The sequence below is a fragment of the Martes martes genome (assembly GCF_963455335.1).
Source record: "Martes martes genome assembly, chromosome: 4".
NCBI classification, from domain to species: domain Eukaryota; kingdom Metazoa; phylum Chordata; class Mammalia; order Carnivora; family Mustelidae; genus Martes; species Martes martes.
In genome coordinates, this window is record NC_137891.1 from 144,027,937 (window position 1) to 144,052,144 (window position 24,208).

A 24,208-nucleotide genomic window follows, 5' to 3' on the forward strand; every position below is an offset into this window, starting at 1 on the left:
TTCCGCCATCCTTAACCTCCTCCTGATTGCTATCATTGATGAACTGCACACTGGTATCTGTGATACAGGTCAACATAATTTCCTGAGAAATGACAATTCTGCAATTATCTTTTTACCTACCCCATGCTAATTCTCCTTTTTTGCTTTAGTAGTAAATGAAATCCAATTTCATTCAGGTGTCAATGCCTCCAGCTAAAAGTCTACTTCATCTGGGCTCCAATCAAACTTGGCGTAACCATAAACCTAAGAGCTGGCCAAGGACAGACAAACAGAACAAGTATTATGTAGATCTTCTACAAATGTTGTTTAAAGAAGGCTGACTCAGGTCTGTGGGACATCCTTTCTATGCACCCCTGTCTTCCTTCTCCCTGCTACAAAGAACGGAGACTGGACAACAGAGACTCCAGCACCCAACCTGGACCATGAGGTGACCTTGAGAATGGAAGTCAGGGCTAAGGATGGTGAAGCAAAAAATATCAAAAGAGCAACGGTCCTTGATGACATCATGGGGCTGACACAGGAGCTCAAGACTCCGTATATCTCATTTATTTACAGAAGAAAATGAACACTTAAGTGTTTAAGCAACTGGTTTTTTTTTTAATTTTCTATTACGTCTATTATTTCTCAGTGAAGAGGTAAAAATCATATTTCTTCTTTAGAGAGTGAAAGCACTCCTCCTTCCCAAGAATAAAGGCAAAGGAAAGCTAATATTTACAGGCCATTTCTCAGCACTATGAGATACACTAAAAAATAAGATGATGTGAGAAGATGACTGAATCATTCTTCCTAGAACCCAGAAGCACTGTTTTATACCGTTGTTCTGGAAATCATCTTCAGTACAGTCATAAAATAATGCAAGTCAAAGAGACTCAGCATTCATCATGTCAAGAACAACTGTGATCCCCCCCACCAGAACTATTTAATTTTATAGCACTCCTCGAGAATCCTTATCCAATTTCAACTAAGTTCTACCCAAAAAAATGTTATCTCTAGGATGATTTAAATTCCATCAATTTTACTTTCATTCAGATTTCTAACATTAAAAAAATCAAGCCTTAAGTCATAATGAGAATTTACAGTTACAAGGATGCCTATGATAAAAAAAGAAAAGAAAAGAAAAGAAAAGAAATACAAAAGGAAATAAAGTATTGGTGAAGAGACAGAAAAACTGGCATCCCCAAACACTGCTGGTGGAAATGTAAAATGGTGTAGCCACTACCGAAAAAGCTGGTAATTCCTCAAAAAGCTAAATGCAGATTAACCGTATGACCCAACCATTTTACTCCTAGGTATATACCCACTAGAAATGAAAGCTGACTCAAGTGGATACTTACAGTCAGTCCTTACTGCATTATTCACAATAGCCAAAAGGAAGAAAGAACCCAATCATCCATCACGGGTTCATCAACAAATGATAGAAAAGCAAAATGTAGTATATGAATACAATGCAGTATCCTTCAGCCACCAAAAGGAAATTCTGGCACAGGCTACGACATGGATGAATCTGGAAAGTGTAATGCTAAGTAAAATAAGCCAGACAAAAGAAACCAAATATTGTATGATCCTACTTCTATGACGTATCTAGAGTAAGCAAATTCATGGAGACAGAAAGCAGATTAGAGGTTACCAGTGGCTGGGGGAAGGGAGGAATGGGGAGTTACTGCTTAAAGGCTACAGTGTTTTGTTTGGGGAGAAGAATAAATTTTGAAAACAAACAGTGGTAATGGTTGTCCAACACCACGAATGTAATTATCACCACTGAACTATATACTTCAACTGTGGTTGAAATGGTGACTTTTATGCTATACTTATTTTTACAATTTATAAAACTTAATAATGTAATCTATCAAAAGCAATGAACTATAGATTTTAAATGGGTGACTTACATAGGATGTGAATTATACCTCCACAAAACTTTTTTTTTTTTTTTTAAATCAAGTCTTATCTTCTCTTATATACCACTACAAAAGGCAATCAAGAAGTAAAGTACTAAGTAAGGGGCATGGGTTTCAGGCATGTCACCAAAGGCAGATACTGGAGTGGAAGTGTCTACTTTCTTCTGCCATGCTGCTGTTTCAGCCCTCAGGGAGGATAAGGCTGCCACCCAGCCTGCTCTCTTCACTCAGAGCAACACCAGAGGAAGCACGGCGGACTTCGCACCCCATGCCCTTGATTTTCCCCAAGGGGGTAAGGGCTCATCTGACGGCTGAGAGACTAGACTATATTAAGCCACATTTTAAGGGTTACTCTGTTAAAGACAGGTGACAAGCCATGCCTTGAACAACATTAAACACACTCCTTCCAATGTGCCTGGGTGGCTCAGTTGGTTAAACATCTGCCTTCAGCTCAGGTCAGGAACCCACATCTTCCTCCCTACTCAGCAGGGGAGTCTGCCTTGCCTTCTTGCTCTGCCCCTCCTCGCTGCTTGTGCTCACTCTGTCAAATAAATAAACAAAAATCTTCAAAAAAAAAAAAAAAAGGGAAGAAAAACTGCACTCCTTCCTTTCTGTGTCCAAGTGCAACCAGCACACTTTGGCTTCAGGTAAGCACACCTGAGCAGGGTCTACGGTCATGTTGCTGACTCAGTTCCTTAACTAGAGAGCTGGCTGACATAACTGGTCTTCCATCCCCCATATACATACATGTACGTACATGTTCACCTGAACACATAGATGGTGGTTTAGTCTCACTTCTGAGCTGCATTATCCATCCAATATATCAGAAGCTCTACACATTAGAGGCTAGACTGTCATTTTCTGAAATAATGAGGTAGTTTCCATTCTTCATTTAGCTAATATGCTTTTTATGTGGTCTCTATCAGTCAGAAGCCCAGTGGCAATCAAGAGTGAGTGACATTTCGAACCCTTAACAACAGGGATATCTGTTAGGAAATCAAATAAAGAACATCAGTGTTAATTGTTCTTAGTGCAGTGATGACACTGGTTACATAGGAGAGGGTTAGTTCTCTTAGGTGATCACACTGCAGAATTTAGGAGGATATAGGTGATATCTCCAGCTCATTTACAAATGGTTCAGCAAAATAAGCACCTTTGAGATAGAGCACTTGAGACACAAATGGAACAAAATGTGGAGGAAGGTAGGTAAAGATACGGCGTTCAATATGCCGTTCTCTACACTTTCCTGTAGGTTTTAATTTTTCTCAAAAATAACACCTGGGGAAAATACCAAAATAAAAATTCAGTGCTTCTGATAGATAACAGAGTTCTCACCAATATTTAAGAAAACACCAAAACCCAATATAAATATTAGTAATGGACATTTATAATACTAATGGACACAATAACTGACAATGTCATAAAATAAAACCAGTGATTGCTAAACATATGAAAAATAAACTGCATTTAATAGTCAAAAATGGAAATTAAAATAAGATACCATTTTGGGGACGCCTGAGTGGCTCAGTCAGATAAACATCTGCCTTCGGCTGGAGTCATGACCCCATGGCTCTGGGATCAAGCCCTGTGTTGGGCTCCTTGCTCAGCGGGGAGTCTGCTTGTCTCTCTCTCCCTCTGCCCCCCCACAACTGCTCATGCACGCACGCTCTCTCTCTCTCTCTCCCTCACTTTCTCTCACTTGTGCACGCTTTCTCTCTCAAATAAAATCTTAAAAAATAAATAAAATAAAATAAGCTACCATTTTAATCCTAAAAACTTGGCGAAATTGACAAAGACATTATGCTAACATAGCGTAGAATATTATACAGGTATCAAAATTATTATAAGTATTATACTGGTATCAAAAACATGTTTTCAGCTAATATTTAATGATATGGAAAATAGAATACTACATGAAGTAAAAAATAAATTACACAAAGTAGATTTATAATTTTTTAAAGAACAAAAACACAGTAGAATAAAAGTCTAAATATGACACTATTTTTGAGATCCTGGAGATTATGTCTGGAAAATAATTACAGGTCTGGATCAATAACCTGACCAGAATCTTCTCCTGATAGATTGGCAAATAACCATGAAAAAATAACAGTACAAAAATATCTACTATAAACTCAAAACACAAGAGAACCATGCAAATCAGGAAAATACTTGCTATTTTAAAAGGGATTAGTTTCTTAAAACCATAAAATTCATCTTTTTAAAGTAGAAGACAGAAAACTGACAATTTAAACAACTGTACACCGTAGTGGAGAGGAAAGGGAAGGGAAATAAATAAACATAAAGAAATCTAAGGGGGAAATCAACCTGAGATATTAAATCAGCCCTCTTTTCTCATGCACCACAGAAAAGTCTCAGAAATTTTAACATGTAACTTCTTTTTTATATAAATTCAATTTAATTAACATACAGTGTATTATTAGTTTCAGAGGTAGAATTTAGTGATTCAACACTTGCGTATAACACCAAGTGCTCATTATTTCAAGTGCCTAACATGTGAGTTCTAAAGCAAACTTACCAATGTGTCTCTTGTGCTTAAGGAGCCTGACCATCAACTTCTTTAAGTCCAAAGAAATAAAAATAAGTGAATTGAAAACAGACAAATCTCCCATACAGAATAATTCAAAATAATATATGTAGATATTCCACCCTCAAGGAAGTAAAGCATAACTCCCTACTCCTGGAAATGTGGGTTGTGCATGGTGACTTCCTTCCAAAAAGCACCATCTAGAAGGAGGAGAGGAGTAACTTAAGGATGGAAAAATCTAACAAACAATACCTTAGCCAGGTGATCAAAGTCAACATCAACATGATGTCATACTGATAGCATGTACCCTTGATATGATATGATGAGAATAGTACTGTGTTCTATCAAAAACATACTACCCAAGCCTCATCATGAGGAAAACATCAGACAAATTCCATTAGAGGGACATACTACAATACACATGACTAGTCCTCTTTGAAACTATCAAGGTCATCAAGAACTGTCACAGCCAAGAAAAGCCTAAGGAGATATCACTAAACCATATACATTTATGGTATCCTGGATAGGATGCTGGCCATTAGGTAAAAACTAAAGATGTGTAAATAAAGTATGGAATTTAATTAATGATAATGTCTCAATATCGGTCCATCAATTGTGACAGAGGTACCATACTAATGTAAGATACTAATAATACGGGAAACTGGGTGTCAAATATTTAGAAATTCTCCTATACTGTCTTCACAACTTTTCTATAAATCTAAAACTGTTTTAAAATAAAAAGTATACTGGAAATTATAATTAAATTTAATAGGTCACATTTTTAAATAATTTACAGACTATTGCCAACCAGGAGAAATTTCTCTTAGCCTCCAGTGTTAGAAAGAGTTCTACTTCTGAGCAGTAGTGAGGTTCTTATCTGTTTACTCAGTTAATCTTGGTAATGCTCTAATCTTTGCTTTGGCCACTAGGAAGCCTGGACACAAATCTATTAGTAATTATGAAGAATCTAAGAGCTTTTACAAAGTTCATACCTTCACCTTAGTTGCTCTAGTAATATTTTCACTCCTTTGTGATTTTTCATACATATTTTATCACTTTTAATCTTATCCTATTATCAGTCTTCTCAAATCTCTTTAGAGGGAGGATTTATATATATATGAGACTATGTTTTTTCTGATGATATAAAACTGCATTGTTGAAATTGCTGACTTCCCATTTGTCACGTAACCAAAATTCTGGGTAGTGACCCACTCAAGGGTTAGAATGGGCCAAATTACCAAAGCATCCAGCTTCAGCTTCTGAACTGCAAAATGGTGGTAACACCACCTGCTTTAACCAATGGTCATGAGGGCTAATGGGGTTCACATCTGCTAATATGCCTAGCACAGACAGAGAGAAGGAGCCTGAAAATGATAACGATCACATTATTATTAGTAACAAAAATAGCAATCATTATTTTCATTCTTAAAATGAAAAGAATGGAGCTGAATTACAAATTAATCATAGGCCAGGTGGTGACTTGCTCAGTGACCCAGACACACAAGGGTAGCTACCAAATTTAGGGGAATGAGAACAATAACTAAAGGTGGGTGGACAAAATGGGGAGGGTAAAGCCAAACGGGAAGAGAAGGAGGAGGAGGAAGACTTCTTACACAATGTCATTGCCAAAAACAAGTCTGAAAGCTTTAAGACAAGGAGAAATCTGATCACTCTTTAGCCTTGACTCCACTAGAATAATAAAAAGCGAAAAAAGAAAGAAAGAAAAAAAAAACACCCTCTAGTTTTTCTGGCACTCATTTCCCCAAAGCCTCCCAATCACAACAATCTCAGTAAGAGCCAAATAAACACCAAATCTGAACTTCTCCTTAGACCAGACGATGCCAAGTTTATGTTTCACTGCCCCAAGTTTTTTGGTATTAGCACATTCAAACTCAGACCCTCCTCACACTTATTCTGGAAAAGGGGACAGATGATGGGGATTTTTCATTAAAAGAACCATGCACTGTTCAAGTACTGGGTGCACAGTACCTCTAACTCCCTCAGTGACCCTAAGAGGACACATCCAGATGAGGACCTGAGGCTTAGTGGTGTAACTAGTTCACTCCAGGTTCTTTTTTTTTTTTTTTTTAAAGATTTATTTATTTATTTATTTATTTGTCAGAGAGAGAGAGAGAGAGGAGCGAGAGTGAGCACAAGCAGACAGAGTGGCAGGCAGAGGGAGAAGCAGGCTCCCTGCTGAGCAAGGAGCCCGATGTGGGACTCGATCCCAGGACGCTGGGATCATGACCTGAGCCGAAGGCAGCTGCTTAACCAACTGAGCCACCCAGGCGTCCCTCACTCCAGGTTCTTATAGACAGTACACGTCGGAGAACACTGAGCCCAGGTCAGTCTGACTACCAGGATTTCCCTCTTTCCACTATGCCAGAAACTTAATGCAAAGATTCCCTGCCAAAATCGATAGAGACGGGGAACTAAATAAAATAGCTAATTCCTTCAAAAAATTGCTCAGCAGTGTGTTGGAAGTTCCTCCGTTACCTTATCAGCCCACACAATAATGCTCCAGACAGGGTGCTGTCATTGTCCCAACTTTACATGTGAAAAAGCACAGAGGGCTTACTTGTTTCATCCTCACTGTGCAGGTTGAAACAGAGAAGATTAAGGAATGGAGAGAGTGAGGAATCAACAGGAGATAAAGACAGGGGTAAGAGCCAGGGGTGCCAGGGGGAGGGCAGCCACCTCGCAAGAGAAACTCTGCGCCTAGTCCCAAGGCCACCAGTCTCTGCCTGAGGAGAGAGACGCTGGAGAAAAGGCCTCTGAAGGTGCTCATGACTCCGGGGCAATGGGCAGATGAGGGTGGGATTGCAGATTCGTACTAATAAGAACAGAATGAGTCATGAGTGTCATAGCCAGTTAGAAAAAAAAAAAAAATGGCAAGGAAGACTGGACAGCCAATAAATCACTTCTGAACAGTAAACTTTCTGCTTCCTGAGGGTTTCAGATTGTCGTGGGTGGGGATGGGCCACATTCTGATGGGCCAGAAAGAAGCTCGTTTTTAAATTTACCAAGTTCACTAGAAGTTTTTAAATACTTCCAACCCCTCACAGGTGTGAAGTACCTTAGAGTTGTACATCACTTCCCTGTATATTCTGTTAAGCAATGTTGTCCAAAACTACCTGATCATATATAGCCTCCTGGAGTACTTGTTTAACCTATACATTCCCGGGTACCCCAAGGAGATTCTGATCAGTAGGCTCAAAATTGGGGGCCCTGGATATCTGTGCTTTGAATAAATGAGTCATCCGATTCCTATCTTCAGGCTAGTTTGGAAAAAATGCTTTAACAGGACTCTCCCAACAAGCTTTCAAGGTAGATATCATGATCCCCATTTTAAAGATCGGTTCAAAGAAGGAAAGGACATGCCCAAGGTCACACAACTCACGTCCGGCAGAATGGAGAACTACAAATCACACTGTGACTCCACAGACGGCATGCATGCCACCACACTGAAGTCTGAGCCAGAGCTAGCTTCGAAAGCCCACTCCTTGCTATCTTAATATGGCATCTGACACCAGGAAATGTGAGTAGAATACTACACAGCACCAGCAAGAAGAAATCAAATCCCTGGGTTGAGTAACACTCAAGAAAAAAGGGAAGGAAAGGAGGGTCCTACTCCATCTGCAGTTCTTTTTTTTTTTTTTTTTTTTTTAGAATTTATTTATTTACTTGAGAGAGAGCACAGAGGAAGAGGGAGAAGCAGACCCCTGATCAGCAGGGAGCCCGACACAGGGCTCGATCCCAAGATCTCAGGATCATGACCTGAGTTGAAGGCAGACACTTAACTCACTGAGCCACCCAGGCGCCCCTGCAGTTCTATTTTTGAGCCCTCAAATTTTGTTGGCCAATGGGGCATTGCCAACACTCACACTATTAGCAATGCTTTGACTAATAGGTCCATTTGGCTAAAATGATGGAAATATTTCTTCCACTATCGCACAAAGGTAGGAAAAAAGGTCCCTCTAGAAATAACGTTAGACAATGTCACACCACAAGAAGAATGCTCTAGATGAGATCTTCACCCACACCCTGACATCCCCTTTGGTGACAGCAGTACAACAGTGACTAACTGTACCATCTGGGGTAAAGCTCAGACCCCCCTCCCCCCGCGCCACCAGAGCCTGCTCCCACTGACGGGCTAAGTAGCTGGGGTGTGCAGAGGTCATGTTTATGCATGGGTCCCCACTACCCTGAGACGGGCGGCTAATGATCATTTCCCAGGTGGCAGGGGAGGATAATCACATGAAGAATGGTGTGCTTGTGAAACACGTCCTCCTTTCTCCTTTCTGGAAGCCTCTCAGGCTGAAATCTTATCAACTCTTATCAAGAAAAGGTCCAAATATATATTTATACAGGTTTACCTATCCTCTGGGAAATGATCCTCTTCTTCACAGATCTGTTCAATACAGATTATCTAAATCATTTTCAAGATGAGAAAACCCCTCCCCTCCCCATCCTGCTGCCTCTCTTGGGTATCCCCTGAAACCTGAGGTCAGGATGACAACAGACTTGCAGACTTTGAGATTTCATGTTTAACCTGTCTCTATTACACACACACACACACAGCCACTCTGTTAATTATAGCAGCTGCTACTTCACACCAAGTATATTTTAAATTGTCTCTGCCATGTAGCACATACGCATTTATAACATTCACAATTTATGGAAAAATATTGTGACTTCAACATATAGACCTCTACACTCTGCAATGATTCAGGTACATTAACATAAAAAGCAACACACTCATCCAGTTAAAATCAGCTTCCTTGGAAAACAGATCTCTTGCCTTCATTTTAGGGCCCCCCAAAATTCTTTTATTCATCATGTAAAAAGTGCCTTTGGGAAAATGGTCACATTTCATGATGGACTGTTCACATCTCCTTCAAATGTGTCAAATTTTAATGAATGGTCTTCACCTTGGACACCAGCATTCCAGGCCTCGTAGGAACAGTGGTGTTTGGGCATGTGCAGTGGAGGTGAAAGATGGATTCAAGATGTTTCAAGTATGCAAAATCGCATGCAGATGTACAAACAGTACGTCCAGTCAAAGCGAGTTAAGAAAGCAATATATATACAGACACCCGAGAATGGATGAACGCAAATAAAATCCAACTTGTAATTAACATACCGTGCTGTGACACCTGTTGCCTTCCACGATAAGAAGTCTGGGAGATCAAAGAAATGTCCCGCCTTATCCCAGCACGTCTCTCTCAAGTTCTGCCAAATTAAATATATATTAGAATCAATTATGGGCCTTTTTCCCCCATCCCTCCCCTCTTTCAATAATGTTTCAAATTTTTCAAAACAAAAGCACAGCCAACAATGTCCCATAAAACATCTGTTCAGGGGCTGGGGGCAGGGCAGGGCAGGGATGGTATGTATAGTACCTATATAGGAAAGAAAAACTGGCAATTATTGATCCTTCTAAAAATGACCATCATTTCCCTTTTATCCCCTTGGCCGGGCTGGTGGGGGGAAGAAGCACACTCTGTGAGGGTATGCAATCCATCTTCCCAGTGAGGGGTCACAGGATACACTTCAAGACACAGCAAGATTTCAAAGCTGAACGGTCATAAGCTGGGAAGAAAACTGCACTAAGAAACTACCTCATGAAGTGGAATGTGTCCCGCCATGCAGAATTCTCCCTACATCAACGGGTTCCAAAGACAGGAGAACAGTTGGTCCCTGCCTTCAAAGAACGTCCAGTCTGAGCCAAAGAGAATGGCACATACCCAAATTATTCTTATAAAATGCCTAAACATTTGTTTCTTCCAGTGTCTTCCACACTGCCAGTGTGGTCAGATTTTTTTCTTGCGATTGGGCTTTTTCTTTCCCTCTGCCACCTCTATCTAGGACACTGATTCCTCACCCACCACCCTGTTGCCTCCCAGGGTCCACATCACTTGACCCTGTTGGTTAACCCTACCCACCCTTCCTTGAAGAAGCCTTCCAGGATCTCCCACTCGGGGTAGGTCTCAGTCTCATACAACACACACCACCCCACAATTATTTGTGTACCGTCTTTCCTTACTGCGAGAATGTAAGCTCTACAACGTCGAGGACCTTGTCAGGCTTATGGACTACGATATACCCCACAACTCTCTCCTGTCCCCCTCTCCACAGGACTCCACAGGTTAGCCGTGAGGCAGAAGCTACCAGACTAAGTCCCCCTTACACATTTAACTGGACCAGGAATGGACATGTGACCTAACTGAGCCAATCAGGTTCCTTCTACTCAGGATCCAAATGGAGTCATTTAACTTCTGCCTATGAATAAGGGGAGATAAACCTGGAAAACTGTAAAGTGGACATTTTCTGCCAAGTACCTAGAGAAGTAGAACTTCACAAAGAGAAGAGTAAAGCAGACAGAAGCAGTAGCAAGAACGGTTTCCTACCAACCAGGCAACTCTCCAAGTCCTGGTTTCAATTATTCCCTCCCCAAGAGGCTACAATAAAAGGAATGTATCATAAGCACAAGAGTATCCTGGGGAACCTTAGGGCCACAGTGAAGAAGTTCCACAAGAGAGATATTCCAGAATCTGTGAGAGGGTGACACACAGCAGACACTCAATAAATATCTGCTGGACAACTAGACAACCTCTCACTTTCACCTTCCATTCTCTTTCTGAGGTGTGCTTCAGAGTCTAGAAATGGATTTCACCTGTGTTAGCTCCTTAGAATGAGGGAAAGTTCTGAGTATTATTATATCTACTTTATAGACATATGACTGGCCTTTATCTACATTTGCCCTCAAATTCTCTGAGTTCTTCCTATTTCCCCCCCTTCCCTATCACTACTATATAAGCTATCTATGTGCACAACAGCAAAAGTATAATCCCAGGTCCAGGGTCCCATTTAAACTACAATAATATCAAAAGGGTTCAGCAGTAAATGATAGTGTAAAGCCCATTTTCCATTACTGTTGTTATTTGTTTTAAATTCCTAAGCACTGAGGTGAGAGCTTACATCTAGAAAGAGCAAGGCTTCTCTTTGAATACCCACACGTGTCCATGACAAACAAGGCAAAACTTAGAGCTGACTAAATGTGCCTATCCCATCTATAAACTAGTGGTATCCTCACGCCCTAACAGGGTCACAATCAGGAAAATGGTAGCCTTTGAAACTGTGTGAGTCAACCTACCAGTCTGCCTTCTTCGGGGCAGTCCCCTACATCTCTTTCCCTGTGCTCTGTGGTCTCAGTGATCAGTTTCTAGGGAGAAGGAGAAAAGGCAGCCTCCTTCCACGGGCTCCAGGAGTCCAGGGCTGGTCACTAGAAATGAATGGCTAAACCACAACAGCAACAACCAGCGCTTCAAGCCAAAGTTGAACAAGGTTCCTAAACTCTGAAAACAACTGCTTCTGTTAAATCTTGTATACAGCCATTAAGGATTTCGCATAATGAGAGTTTTCAGTCTGGACAGCCTGGAGCCACGCAGACAGTCACTGTAGACAATGGAACCTGAGCAAATGTCTCCAAGAGAACTTCAAGCTTCTTGACAAAAAGAGACACACTGCAGTAGGAGGCGTGAGGCAGCCAGGGAATGTCATTTCTTCTTGAGACCAGGCCAGCTTCATCTACCAAAGCCACAGACCCGAGTCCAACGTCTATCTATCGGATGAGAAACCAGAAGCATCTAATTAGAAGTATGAGGTATCCTTAAGAATACACGTGGTCTTGGAGGAAGAGAGAGCAGTCTGGTCCCTGCTTTCTCTACAAAGCAGTCTGGAGATTAGCCAGCAAAGAGAAGGGGGCAGAGCTTGCAGGGATGAGAAGGAATGTCTCCTGATGCTTGATCTCTCACTCTGAGATGCTGACAGACTATCTGTAAGGATCTCATGCTGTTCTCATGTTGGGCTACATGATGCACAAATGCTTTGTCATCAGATGCCAGATGGGCCAAGAGCATGTAGCCCCATGGATGGATTTTTAATCCAATTCTGTGGGAAAAATCTCTCCTTCCCTTCCGCTCCCCAGCCAGTACACAGTCCCAGCTGAGGGGCTCAATCTTACTGAATTAATTCTATTTTTTGAACCATCGGGCCTGTCACTATCTTTCCTGTATTCCTCCGCAGCTCACAAGAGAGCCCCCACACGCCTCATCTCATGTGATTCTCAGGGCAGTTCAGAGGTGTGTAGGTGAATATACAGCAGTCCCATTTCAGACAGGGCTTAGGCTAAAGTCACATAGGACTTCTAGCTCTAAAGTGAATGTTCCTTTCTTCCACTGTGCCACAGTCACCATCCTAAGGCTCCTGGACCCATCAGAAATGTGGGGTTTGGCCTCTGGGGAACATCATGATAGAAGCCACTGCCATTCTTTACAGAAGAAAACAAACAAATAAAAGCCCTTCCAAACACATTTCTGTACACTAAAAATTTTCAGAGATTTCTTCCAAACCTGATCAGCTCATTTAACTTCTACGGACCGAATAATACCTTCCATGCACAGAGGGTGAATGGGGGAGAAGAAAGCCCAGAGCAGGCCCTCAACACTAGTCAGGCTTAGCTGTATCCCATCATGTGACAGCTGAAGCCAGTGCACACTAGATGCTCTCTGTGCGGAAGGAGTTAAGCCTATCTTCCGGTTACCAAGCAACTAACAAAAACTAGTCTTTTCAAGAAAAAAAGAAATCGGTGGTGATTTGGGATGTATGACTTGGCATGAAAGGCTTCTGCATTCCAATAACAATCCTTTGAGCTAAGCAATCCCCCAGGCTTGAAAGCAGCTAAAGAGAACAACTTCTTACTTTTTTTTTTTTTTTTAATCATCTATTACTTCATAAAACCACAGCATTTCTTGGGAGGCGGCTACAACTCCAAGTGCACACAGCTGCAGGTCTCAGCAGAGGGTGGGGATAGAGCAATATATCCAAGAGTCGGAGCCAGGCAGCAGCCGCCCTGCCGGCCTCGGGGCAGAGCGATGTAACTTTCTCCCTTGCCCTTTCCTTGTGTGTCCGGGGAGGCAGTGAGGGATCTTCTGGCTTCTCGAGGCTAAAGGAACTAGTGGGGAACATGAAGCAAGTCCTGCAGGGTATGTCAGAAGGCACCAGGGTCTGAGAGCAGCATGAGAAGGTGGGGAGGAGCAGCTAAAACGGGATCATCCAAGGATTTTATTATGAATTGTGAGGAGATCCTGTCTGGGTATCTGCTGCATGCAGTGAACAAAAGGGAGGAAACAGAGCTCCCTGATTCCCCACCCACTGAGTGATCCTGCCTGAACGGCCCAAGTCCTCACAGTGTCGTTTTCCAGCATTTAACTTCCAATGAAAAAGCAAAACCTTATCCTCACTCTACATCCAAGACTCCAAATTAGGGCACAGGCTCCTAGGCCAGAGAAGAAAGATGTTTCAGTAGGAAACGTAATCCTCAATGTCATTCTGAAAAGAAAAATGATGCTGAAAACATAGAGTGGGTCATAATCTGCAGCCAGAAACCTCCCAAAATGAATGAAACAATTGTGTGTTTCAGACTCCCATCCACAAAGAAAAGACCAAACACCAGACATATTTCAGGTCAGACAGGCAGATACACTGAGAGGTTTGTGCTACTAGAGGCGTCTTTCTAAAAACTGAAAACTTACCATTGCATTCCTTTGTTTAAAATGATCCAACAGTTCCTCATGGCCTAGAATCGCTGAACTCCTTGGCATGGCTCTCAGGACACTCAACACCCTGGCTCCAGCATGGCCATTATAATGATGAATCCTTCCGGGCTCATCTCCTAGCACGCTCCACCCGGCACTCACCTCATTTCCTTCATGTGCCCAAATGCATTATGCTCCTTCCACATTTCCACGCCTGTGTTGAGGCTCGTGCCTCTACTTGGATTGCCTTCCCCACCTTCTCCCATAACCAAACTTCTACCTTTGATTCAACTCCAACTCAAATGTCATCCATTCAGTGAATCCCTCCAGGCCCTCGCTGTATCCCAATTATATATACATGTGCCTAAATCCACCTGAAAATGACAGACTCCCCGAGGGCAAAAACCAGCTCACAAATGAAAAAAAAAAAAAATGCAAAAAGTTTTGGGAGTTATAAAGAAATTTAAAGTCAGGCCTTTCCAAAAGAAAATGACAGTAGGGCTGGAGAAAGATGTGCACAAAAGGAAAAGGTAATTAATAAGATGATGTATGACAATAATGTAATGAGCCTGATACCAAGGTTTGGTGAGTCAGCCTCATAACTTTATCGTAATATTTTGTGTAGGTCATATATTTGCCTCTAATGAGTAATCACAGACAAGGTTCAGAGGAGGGAAAGGGCTTCAGGGCTGGAGTAGCCAGAAAAGGCTCCATGGGGAAGAGATGTGAGCAGAAGCCTAGAGGTTAAGTTGAACAAGCATCTATGCCACTACTGAGAATGAAAACCAAGAAACAAAAATCTGACTTGACAGGATTGCCCCCATTAGAGAAGGATTTATTTAACTGTACCATCATAGAACTTATTTGGGAAGTGAAATAATTCCATTGCATAATTTAAATTAATCTTTAGGAACTCGATTTGTACCCATCCTCCCCCACCCTCTCCCTAGAGCCCTACAGTTGTACAGAAAGGCAAACTTATAACCCACACTAGACTTGATTTCCCAACCATAAAAAAAGTTAACCATTTTCACAAAAACCGATCATATTTAGCAAAGCTGACTTTGCCAGGAATATGATACCACCACATGCATTAGGAAAACAAGGCTGTGGAATGTGGGCTCTAAGAACACTGGAGTCAGGCAGACCTGAGTTTGATTACTGGCCTCACCACTTCACAGCTGTGTAGCTTTAGGCAAATTAATTCTCTAAGCCCCAGTTTCCTCAAGTGCCATATTACTAGCATCCATCTCAAAGGATGTTGTGAGAAATAAATGAAATAATGTAGAGTGCTTGATTAGTCAACAAGTTTCACCCTCGTTACCGCTATAGAGCTCCATGTGTTTCAAAGCACTTCGACATGCATGATCTCATCTGCCCTGTATAATTCTGTAGGGCAGGAAAGACAAGAAATGATCAACCTTACCTTGCAGGTTGAGAAACTAAAACCCAGAAAGGGGGCACACTGTCGTATGGTTACACACAGATCAGTACAAGGCAGACTAAAATGCAGCTCACTAATGATGAGCCCAGGGCTAGTTCAGGTGCCCACCTCCCAAAAGCACAGTAAGATGCAGAAGGACCAGGAGGAAAGGGGGGATGTGATGGTGATCTAGACAACACAATTCCTTGTGTGTGGTACTGTCAGTGAGAGGGAGGGATGGATGGGGTCCTAATATGAAGAGAAGGCCTTGGAACGGGTAAGGTCTTGGAACAGACATGAAAGAAAGCAGAAGATCTGGACCAGTGAGAGGTTTTCCCTAATAATTAATTCTCCTGGATCCCTTGAGGCCCTTCTCATTGTTTTTCTGTCTACTTCTTAAGCAACTTTTCCTTAGCTGCCCTTTAACTATGGATGTACCCCAAAGTTCCTCCCTCATCCAAAAGTTCCTCTCACCATTCACATGCTACCTGGGAACTCTCCATTACTACCACCGTTCCAACCAACTACAAGTCAGATGACCTGCCAAATCTCAAACTCCACACTCTCCCTGCAATGTGCCTCCTGGATGTTCCACTGCACCCCTAACTCAACATGTGCAAGGCAGACTCTGTGGTCTTTCCCAAAATGTTTTCCTCTGTCTTGATGTCTATGTCAGTTGATCCAGTTACCCAAAGGGTCATCTTCTACTTCTCCTTTTCTTTCATTTTGTACATCCAATCATCCATCTAATTTAAGCTCCAAAAAAATTGATGAAGAGGTCCCTACCACTTCACCCTCTATTAATATTAGTCAGGGCTCTCCAAAGAAACAGAACCAAAAGGAGAATAAATAAACAAACAAACAAACAAACAAACAAACGTGTGTGTGTGTGTGTGTGTGTATACTTCATATATATGAAATTTTATACATATGTATGAAGAAAATTATTATAAGGACTGGCTGACAGAATTAGGGAGGCTGAGAAGTCCCAAAATCTGCTACAGACAAGCTGAAAACCCAGAAGTTCAAATCTGAGTCCAAAGGCCTGAGACCCAAGAGAACTGATGGTATAATTTCTAGTCCAAAGGCCAATAGCTCAAGACCCAAAGAAAACCAGTCCAAGTCCAAAGACAGGAAAAGACCAATGTCCAGCTCAAGGAAGTTAGGCCGGAGAAGTTCCCCCTTGCTCAGCCTTTTTTGTTCTACTCAGGTCTTCAACTGACTGAATGAGGCAGCCTTGGGGAGGGCAATCTACTTTACTCGGTCTACCAGGTCAAATGTTAATCATATCCAGAAACACCCTCTCAGATACACTCAAAATGATGTTTGAACAAATGTCTGGACACTCTGAGGCCCAGTCAAGTTGACACATAAAATTACCCATCCCACTGTATCTTAGATAACGATCCTATTTTCAGGCCATGCCATTCCACTGCCTAGATTACAGCTACCATACCTATGGCATTCTCTACAAGTGGCCACAACTCTTCCTTTCCCTGTATTAATGCCTTCTGCAGTATAACCCTGTAGCTCTCCATCAAGAGGTCAATCTGTTTCTCTACCACTTCACTTGGTCTGCCCTTACAATTTACTTTGACCAGTGGAAGGGAGCAGAGGTGCCACTTTGCTACTTCTGAACAGAGGCTCTTATCTTCTTGGGGTGGAGTGCTGCCTAGTGAGGCAGCTCAGGCTGGCCTACTGGATGACGAGAGAACCCGTGGAACAGAAATGAAACACCCAGTCAAGGCTCCAGACATGCAAGATTGCTAAGCAAAGCCAACACCAAAACCCTACCCAGGAAACCTACTCTACTCTTGACTGAGTGGAGATCAGAAAGATTGTCTATCTTAGCTCATCCCAAATCAGCAAGCTGCATAATTACAAAGTAATTTACAAAGTAAATAAATGGTTGGTTTTTCACTCCATTAAGTTTTGAGGTGGTTTGTTACCACCCCAACTGATAACAGCAGCTAACTTTTAAATCTCACCCACTTTGGGGCACCCGGGTGGCCCAGTGGGTTAAAGCCTCTGCCTTCGGCTCAGGTCATGATCCCAGAGTCCTGGGATCGAGCCCCTCATTGGGCTCTCTGCTCAGCGGGAAGCCTGCTTCCTCCTCTCTCTGCCTGTCTCTCTGCCTACTTGTGATCTCTCTCTCTGTCAAATAAATAAATAAAATCTTAAAAAAAAAAAAAAATCTCACCCCCTTTGATTCCCACCACCTACACAGCCAATTAGAACACAATCGCCTATGTAACATGTACATTTGACTATAAAAATCATTCACTCATTCCTTCATTAAGTATTTACATGGTATCGTCTACATGTCAGGTACTATGCTCCGTGCTAGGGAAATGAGCAAATAACACACAGCTCACACCTACAGAGAGTTTTCAATCTAGAATACTTTGTACCCTTCAAAGTTTTCTACTACCTTTGGAGTTAAAAATAAAATTTTTTTTATTTTATTATTTTATTTATTATTTTATTAACATTGTATAACATGTAATTAACATTGTATAACATGGCATATACAATCCATGTCTTACCAGCTTCATCTCCGATCACTCTGAGATACTATACTAGAATCACCCACATACACGGTGCTTTTTCTTACCATAACATCTTTATTCCTAGGGTATCCTACTCCTCCTTCTTCAACCTGGCCAACATGTACTCATCATTCTGTACTCAGGTATTATCCACTCTACACATTCTTCCCTGATTCCCCTAAGCTGAGTAAGCTGCTCCCATGCTACACCCCCATAATACTCTGTGAATTATCCCCATATGGCACCTCCCGTCATACCCATTCATGGGTCTGTCTTCTTCATTAGACTGAAAGCCCTAAGGCGGGGGGCAGGAGGTGGGTGGGGGGGAGACTCTTGTTGTTGTTTTTTTTTTTTCAATCTCTCTATTCCTAGGACCTAGGATTGTATCTGCTTTATAGATGACGAATAATGTTAGCTGAACGGATGAATAAATTAGTAAGCAGAGATGTACAAGCTAAAAAGGAGTTTGTGGAAATGGGAATAAGGAATGAATGAATAAATGAATGAGACTGTGAATAAGAACGGTCCCAGCCTCTCCTTCCTCATTCAAGTTAATGGCTTTTCACCGTCTGTCTTAGGAGCAGAGACATTCTAGCCAAGCCAGACTGCCAGGAAGATAAATTTCTCTTCTTGGGGGTGAGTAGGTCTTTGGAGAAGTTTCATTTTAATTGGAAAATGGATTCATTCACTTCCTGGCTGGGATTCCTAGGTCAGTGCAGCCCCATGCTGAATGGCTGCCAAGCACCACTGCAGAGGGGGCTGAGGTGGGAACAGCACTCCATCAAATGGGCAGTGTTCCGGGACACCTGAGGACAACCTGGCATCAGGTCCAGGCTGGCCCTGACATGGATGCACCCTCCTCTTTCTTCCCCAAACTTCCTTCAACGTGAAATTTACTTATCCCCTTCCCGTAAAGGACAGGTACACTCTACTATTCCATCTGGTGTTTCTCTGGGCCTTATTTGGGCAGGCATATCCCACTGTTCCAGAGTTCCACTGTCATTTCCTGCAAGGCACAGACAAGGTCCACAACGGAGAAATCCCTTCACAACTCGACTAGTAGAAAGAGATGGATGCGGACTAGCTCAGCATCACAGGAAACATCCCTTTCATACAACACTTCTTGTGTCTTTTGTGAAGGTCTTTGTAGAGGGTACTGAACACTAGGATTTCTGTGACCCGACTCCAGCTTCCTCTCGTGCCTCACCTCTCAACGCCTTCACCTGTCAGCTCCCCACCACCCCCAGTCCCTGATTCTCCAAATGGATTGAGGCAGTGGCAGTTCTGAAAATGCAATATGCTGCTCTCCACAGAGGCGCCTTGAACGTTCTGCTGCCTTTTCTCCAGAGCCAGAAGGCAAGGGTGCGTATCCTGGCTCTAACACTTCATAGCCGTGGGACTTTGGGAAAGCTACTTCACCACTCTTCACTTCAATCTCCTTGTCCTATAATAACTACAGAGAACAATACTGCTACTTACACCACTGAGTTGTTGAGAGAACAAATGAGCAAATGTATGTGAAATGTTTAGAGCATGGGGCACAGAGTAAGCACTTCTCAAATGACTGTTCTTATTATTAGAATGTCAGAGGCGTGACCTGGTTCCATCTTCAGGAAGGAGCAGGAGCCTTAGAGACGGACCCATTCAGCTTCAAACCTTGGTTCTTCTCCTTTTTAGTTGTGTCCCTTCTGGCCAGTGAGTCGCCTACTCTCCATGGGTCTCATGTATGTACACAGCAATGTCCAGTTCACCATTCTGTTAGTAGGATCCAACTTGATGAGTTTATAGACGTTAATGTGCCCATCTTGGTACATCCCCAATAATGGTTAGTTTCCTCCGCAATCCTTACTCTTCTCAGATTATATGGGGGCCTATCTGTCTCCAACTAGACTGTTTCCTCCTTTAAGGGAAGGACCATAATTTTCTCATCTGCATCACTACAATTAGCATGAAATACTTATTTCTCAAATGAAATATTTATTGACCATGCTACAATCTGTCTACAAGCCCCGGTTTGTGGTCAAGTTTGTGCTAAGACTATGCATGAAAAGGCAGGTGTATACTGGCCCCAATTCTCATGTTGTTTATTGGGTAAGTGGAACAGAGTCTGCGTATGAAACACTTGGAAACCATGTATAAAGAGTACAGAATGATCCAAGTTTAGGGGTGCATGGGTGGCCCAGTCAGTTAAGCATGTGCCTTCGACTTGGATCATGATCTCCAGGTCCTGGGATCTTCTGGGATCGAGCCCCGAGTCAGGTTTCCTGCTCAGCAGGGAGTCTGCCTCTCCCTCTCTCTCCACCCCTCCCCCTGTTCATGCTCTCTCTCAAATAAATAAATAAAATCTTTTAAAAAATAATAATAATCCAAATTTAATCATACCTGTTATAAACTAAGGATACTGCATGGTCATGAAAGAAAGAGATGGCTGTGGGCAAGCAGCCAAAGAAAAGTGTTATGTGGGAGGTAGTGTCTGACCTCAGCATGGAGGGAAAGCACAGACCAGGAGAGATGGGGTGGAGGGTAGTCCAGCTGGTGCTGAGAAACTGCCTGAGAAAAGCTCAGGAAAAAGCATCAGTTGTATCCCCGGCCGTGGAAAAGGAATCCTGAGAAGTTCAGCCTGAGAGAAGTATGCTGAAGTATAGTAAGAGGAAATCTGAATTCGTATTAGATGCTGAGGTCAGAAGAGAAAGTGAGACACCATCAGTCCTGGTGCGGAGTGGTTTGTGAAGACGGTTTTAGGAAGTACGGACAGAACGCCATGTGGGCAGTCTGGAGGACAGAAGACACAGGAGGCAGGAGGACCTCTTCCCATATGCATTTCTGACACAGAAGGAGGGGAAAGCACAAGAAAAGGAAGGGAGGAAGAAAAAGACAAAGCAAAAGATGGACAAAAAGAAAGGGGAGATGGGGCAAAGTAAACTAAACAAACAGGTTAAACATGAGAAATGAATAAAATAAGACAGAAAAGAAATAGAAAAATGAAGATGTGTGGAAAACAACAGCAGGACTGTGGCAGTGTCCCCAACAAGACACGCCATGGAGAATGAAGGGCAGGAGCCAGAGCCTGCTGTCAGTCTCTCTCCTCTGGGTGAATGAAGTCATGGCTGATGTCACCGCCTCTGAGTCACATGCCCACCAAGGGAGAGGTGGCAAGAGCCCCTGCCTGGAATTTAGTCCCACCCTCCTGGACAAGAGGGGTTCAATCACCACTCATTCTCTGGGGTACTGTCTAGTCTGGTCCTGATGGGACTGAAATGAGGACACGTCTCCTCTGTTCAGGGAGGACACGGCATCCACGTGAGCCCTGGGTTTCAGCTTCAGGCTCTTGAGATGGGAGTATCAGAAAAGAGGGAACAGATAGTTCCTAGCCTCTCTCTCCCTGCGGCTGAGGTACAGTGGCTCTATCCATGTGTAAACGGGAAACTCCCATCAGGAACAGCATTAAACATAAGATGGGACTCAAAAGGTGCTTTCTGAATGACCTGCTTCACTGCCTTCCCATGCACCGGACTTGCAGCCCTGCAGAGGTCTCGTCTCCTCAGATCGGCAGACCTTGCCCAGTGCCGAATCCACGTACCCAGCCTGCCTTTTGCAACCCACCCCACCTGAGGGCTTACTTAGCTCCCCTCCACCATCAGCCCCTGCCTACAGACCACTTCCTCCTGACTCTTCTCCCCTCACTGGGGTGTACTTCTACAGTAACCTGAATTCCATCCCACTTGCAGTGCACTGTGACTTCCTTTCTTCATTTCTGTCCCTTTTCTAGAACAGAAGCAGCTGGGGGACAGGGCCTCTTACGTTCACTGCTAGAGTCCCAGCACGTTGCCAAGTTCCTGGAATAAAGTACATTTTCAATAAATATTTGCCGAATGAATGACTGTCCCTGATTGATTCTGGTGGGAACTGAGGAGCACACACTGTTCGTTGACCACTTCTGAAAGGTGTCCTCATTCTCATAGCCGTCATCCTGGGCATGTTTGTTGCTGAAGACAACATCCCATAAGTTACCAGTAATAGGGGAAGTGAGACTGCTCTGGGGCATCCGAGGATGGACTGACCCTCTCCCAAGCTCTTCCACTCTCCCCGATCCTTGGTCTGTGAGCTGTTATGAGCACATGCCTGAGGAACTTCGAGTTGGATCCCTGCTTGACCACTCATGAGCTGCAGGAGGTGAATGCTCTCAGCCTGTTGCCACCTGTTCAAACAGGACAGTAATACCCATGCCCAAGTTGTCCCTAAAGATTAAGCATACCTTCTTTGTTAACTGCCTGCCCTCACAATAATGTGAATTTTTCCCTTCCCTCTCGGCTTTCTCAGCTTCATCTAGAGATAAGAACATGAAAAATAGACCTAATTTTCTTTCCCCAAATCAACTACTTCCGTCATATTCATCATTTGAAAATATGTCATTATATCAGCATTCTACAACTTACCTAACCTTCCCCCTCCCCCACCAAGACACAGAGAAACAATATTGCCATTAACACCATTTTATAGACAGAAACCTAAGGCCCAGAGTGAAGAGAATTGCCCAAGATCATGCAGCAAGTAAATGAAAAGCCTGGGTGAAACGCCAGCCACTTGAATTCCAAGGCCACTGCACTACTGTCCAGTTGCCGCTCCCCAGGACAAGGGAGGTTCTCCAAAAACACTTGCACAGTGATTCACCGTCTTTCTCAGGTCCATGGGCTGGTCTCTGACCCCCAGCCAAAGCCAGACCACATGGCCTCACGCCAAGACAACTGCACTAGGGTTCAGCCAGGTCCCAGTACTCTTCTCAGGCATCTTAGATCCACAGAGTACCAGGCTTGTGGGAGAATCTCAGGGCTCACAGAGACCCACTACTCACAAATACCAGACCACAGATGGGTGCAAGTCCGTGACCCATAATTTTCACTAATCGATGAAGCGAAAATAGTAATTATATTGGGGAAGATAAAATCCTTATTACTAAAAATATATGAATAATTAATTGGCAAAAAGATCTTTCCTAATTGCTCGCTTTGCTTTACTTGGGCAAGCTCCAATAGGCTATACACGCAGCACAACTGGGAGAAAATGCCTGCGCCACAGTTCAGACCCTCTGGCAAAGCCCAAATGAGAGGCAGAGGCCAGGGAGGGCAGAGCCACTGACTCAGGCAGCTCGCTCATTTCCTCTGAACACTCCCTAGTCTTGCATTTTTTGAGCCAGAAGACACTGACTGTTCAGATTACGAAGCTTGGAAGGCAAACTAAGGCAGCTTTTGAAGAGGGTGTGGGATGGGTATTGATGAGGCTGGAGAGTTGAGATCAGACTTTTTATTACTGAGGTCCCTCCCAAGTTTTACCAAATCTGTAGCCTCTCCATACAGGAAGGATTCCGGAGACATGGGGCTTGAAGGCGATCCCTGAATGACTTTTTCATTCGGCCAGGAGAGTAGCCACAGCTCGGTGCACAGAGATAACCCTTGAGTGAGGTCTTAGCTGCAAAGGTACCTCCAGGACCCCTGGGTTCAGAAGAGGTAAGGAACTAGTTAAATAATTTACTCATTTTTTTTTTTTGAACTATAAACACTTCGAGGTGAATGCCAAGGGGAGGAATAAGCCAGCTCTTCAAGAGGTAACTAACGTGCTGGAGAATGGACAAGGAGGAATGGGTTGGAATTTGTGTCACGGAGGGTCTCAGGCATGGTCCTTTAATTGGGAGTCTAACTTGGGATGACTCAGATAACTTTTTATTCTAGAATTCATATCTAACTTCAAAATTTCAGTCAGGTAAATTTGTTATCTGGGATTTGCAACCTGAACTATGGGAACTAGCTCTCTCTACCCAGGTGTTTCATCTGTAGAGAAGACCAGGGACCGTGCCTGATAAAGGCTGGAGTTGGACCAGCTAACCTCTGCAACTTCTTTTTTAAATCTATTCCCTGGAGTTAGAAAACCCAAGTTTGGATTCCAGCCCTGCCCAATGCAACAGTCAGTAAATGGTAATCTACTTCACTTCCTCTATCCTCACCTTCTCTACCTGCAAAGTAAGTGAGAACATGTACCTCACAGGAATTTCGTAAGCATTAGGTCAGACAGCAAACTTAAAAGCACATAGTAGATATCTAATAAGTTCTAGTACAAGTGTTAATGATATTTGCAGACAGCAATCAAACAGGGTCACTATCTTAAATAGAATTTAGTAAGTTTCTCAATAAGGTAAAAGGCCT

The 24,208-nt window shown here is 43.0% G+C and overlaps 1 protein-coding gene across 4 annotated transcripts in view; it reads right to left on the reverse strand.

Annotated features, from left to right (window-relative positions):
- The window catches only part of FGGY (FGGY carbohydrate kinase domain containing), a 400,554-nt gene that overhangs the window by 320,743 nt on the left and 55,603 nt on the right, over positions 1-24,208 (reverse strand). For all 4 annotated transcript variants that reach the window (XM_080800002.1, XM_080800001.1, XM_080800003.1 and 1 more), the window contains one exon: positions 9,584-9,672. In XM_080800002.1, the coding sequence (XP_080656128.1) occupies positions 9,584-9,672 (89 nt within the window). The remainder of the gene's footprint in view (positions 1-9,583; positions 9,673-24,208) is intronic.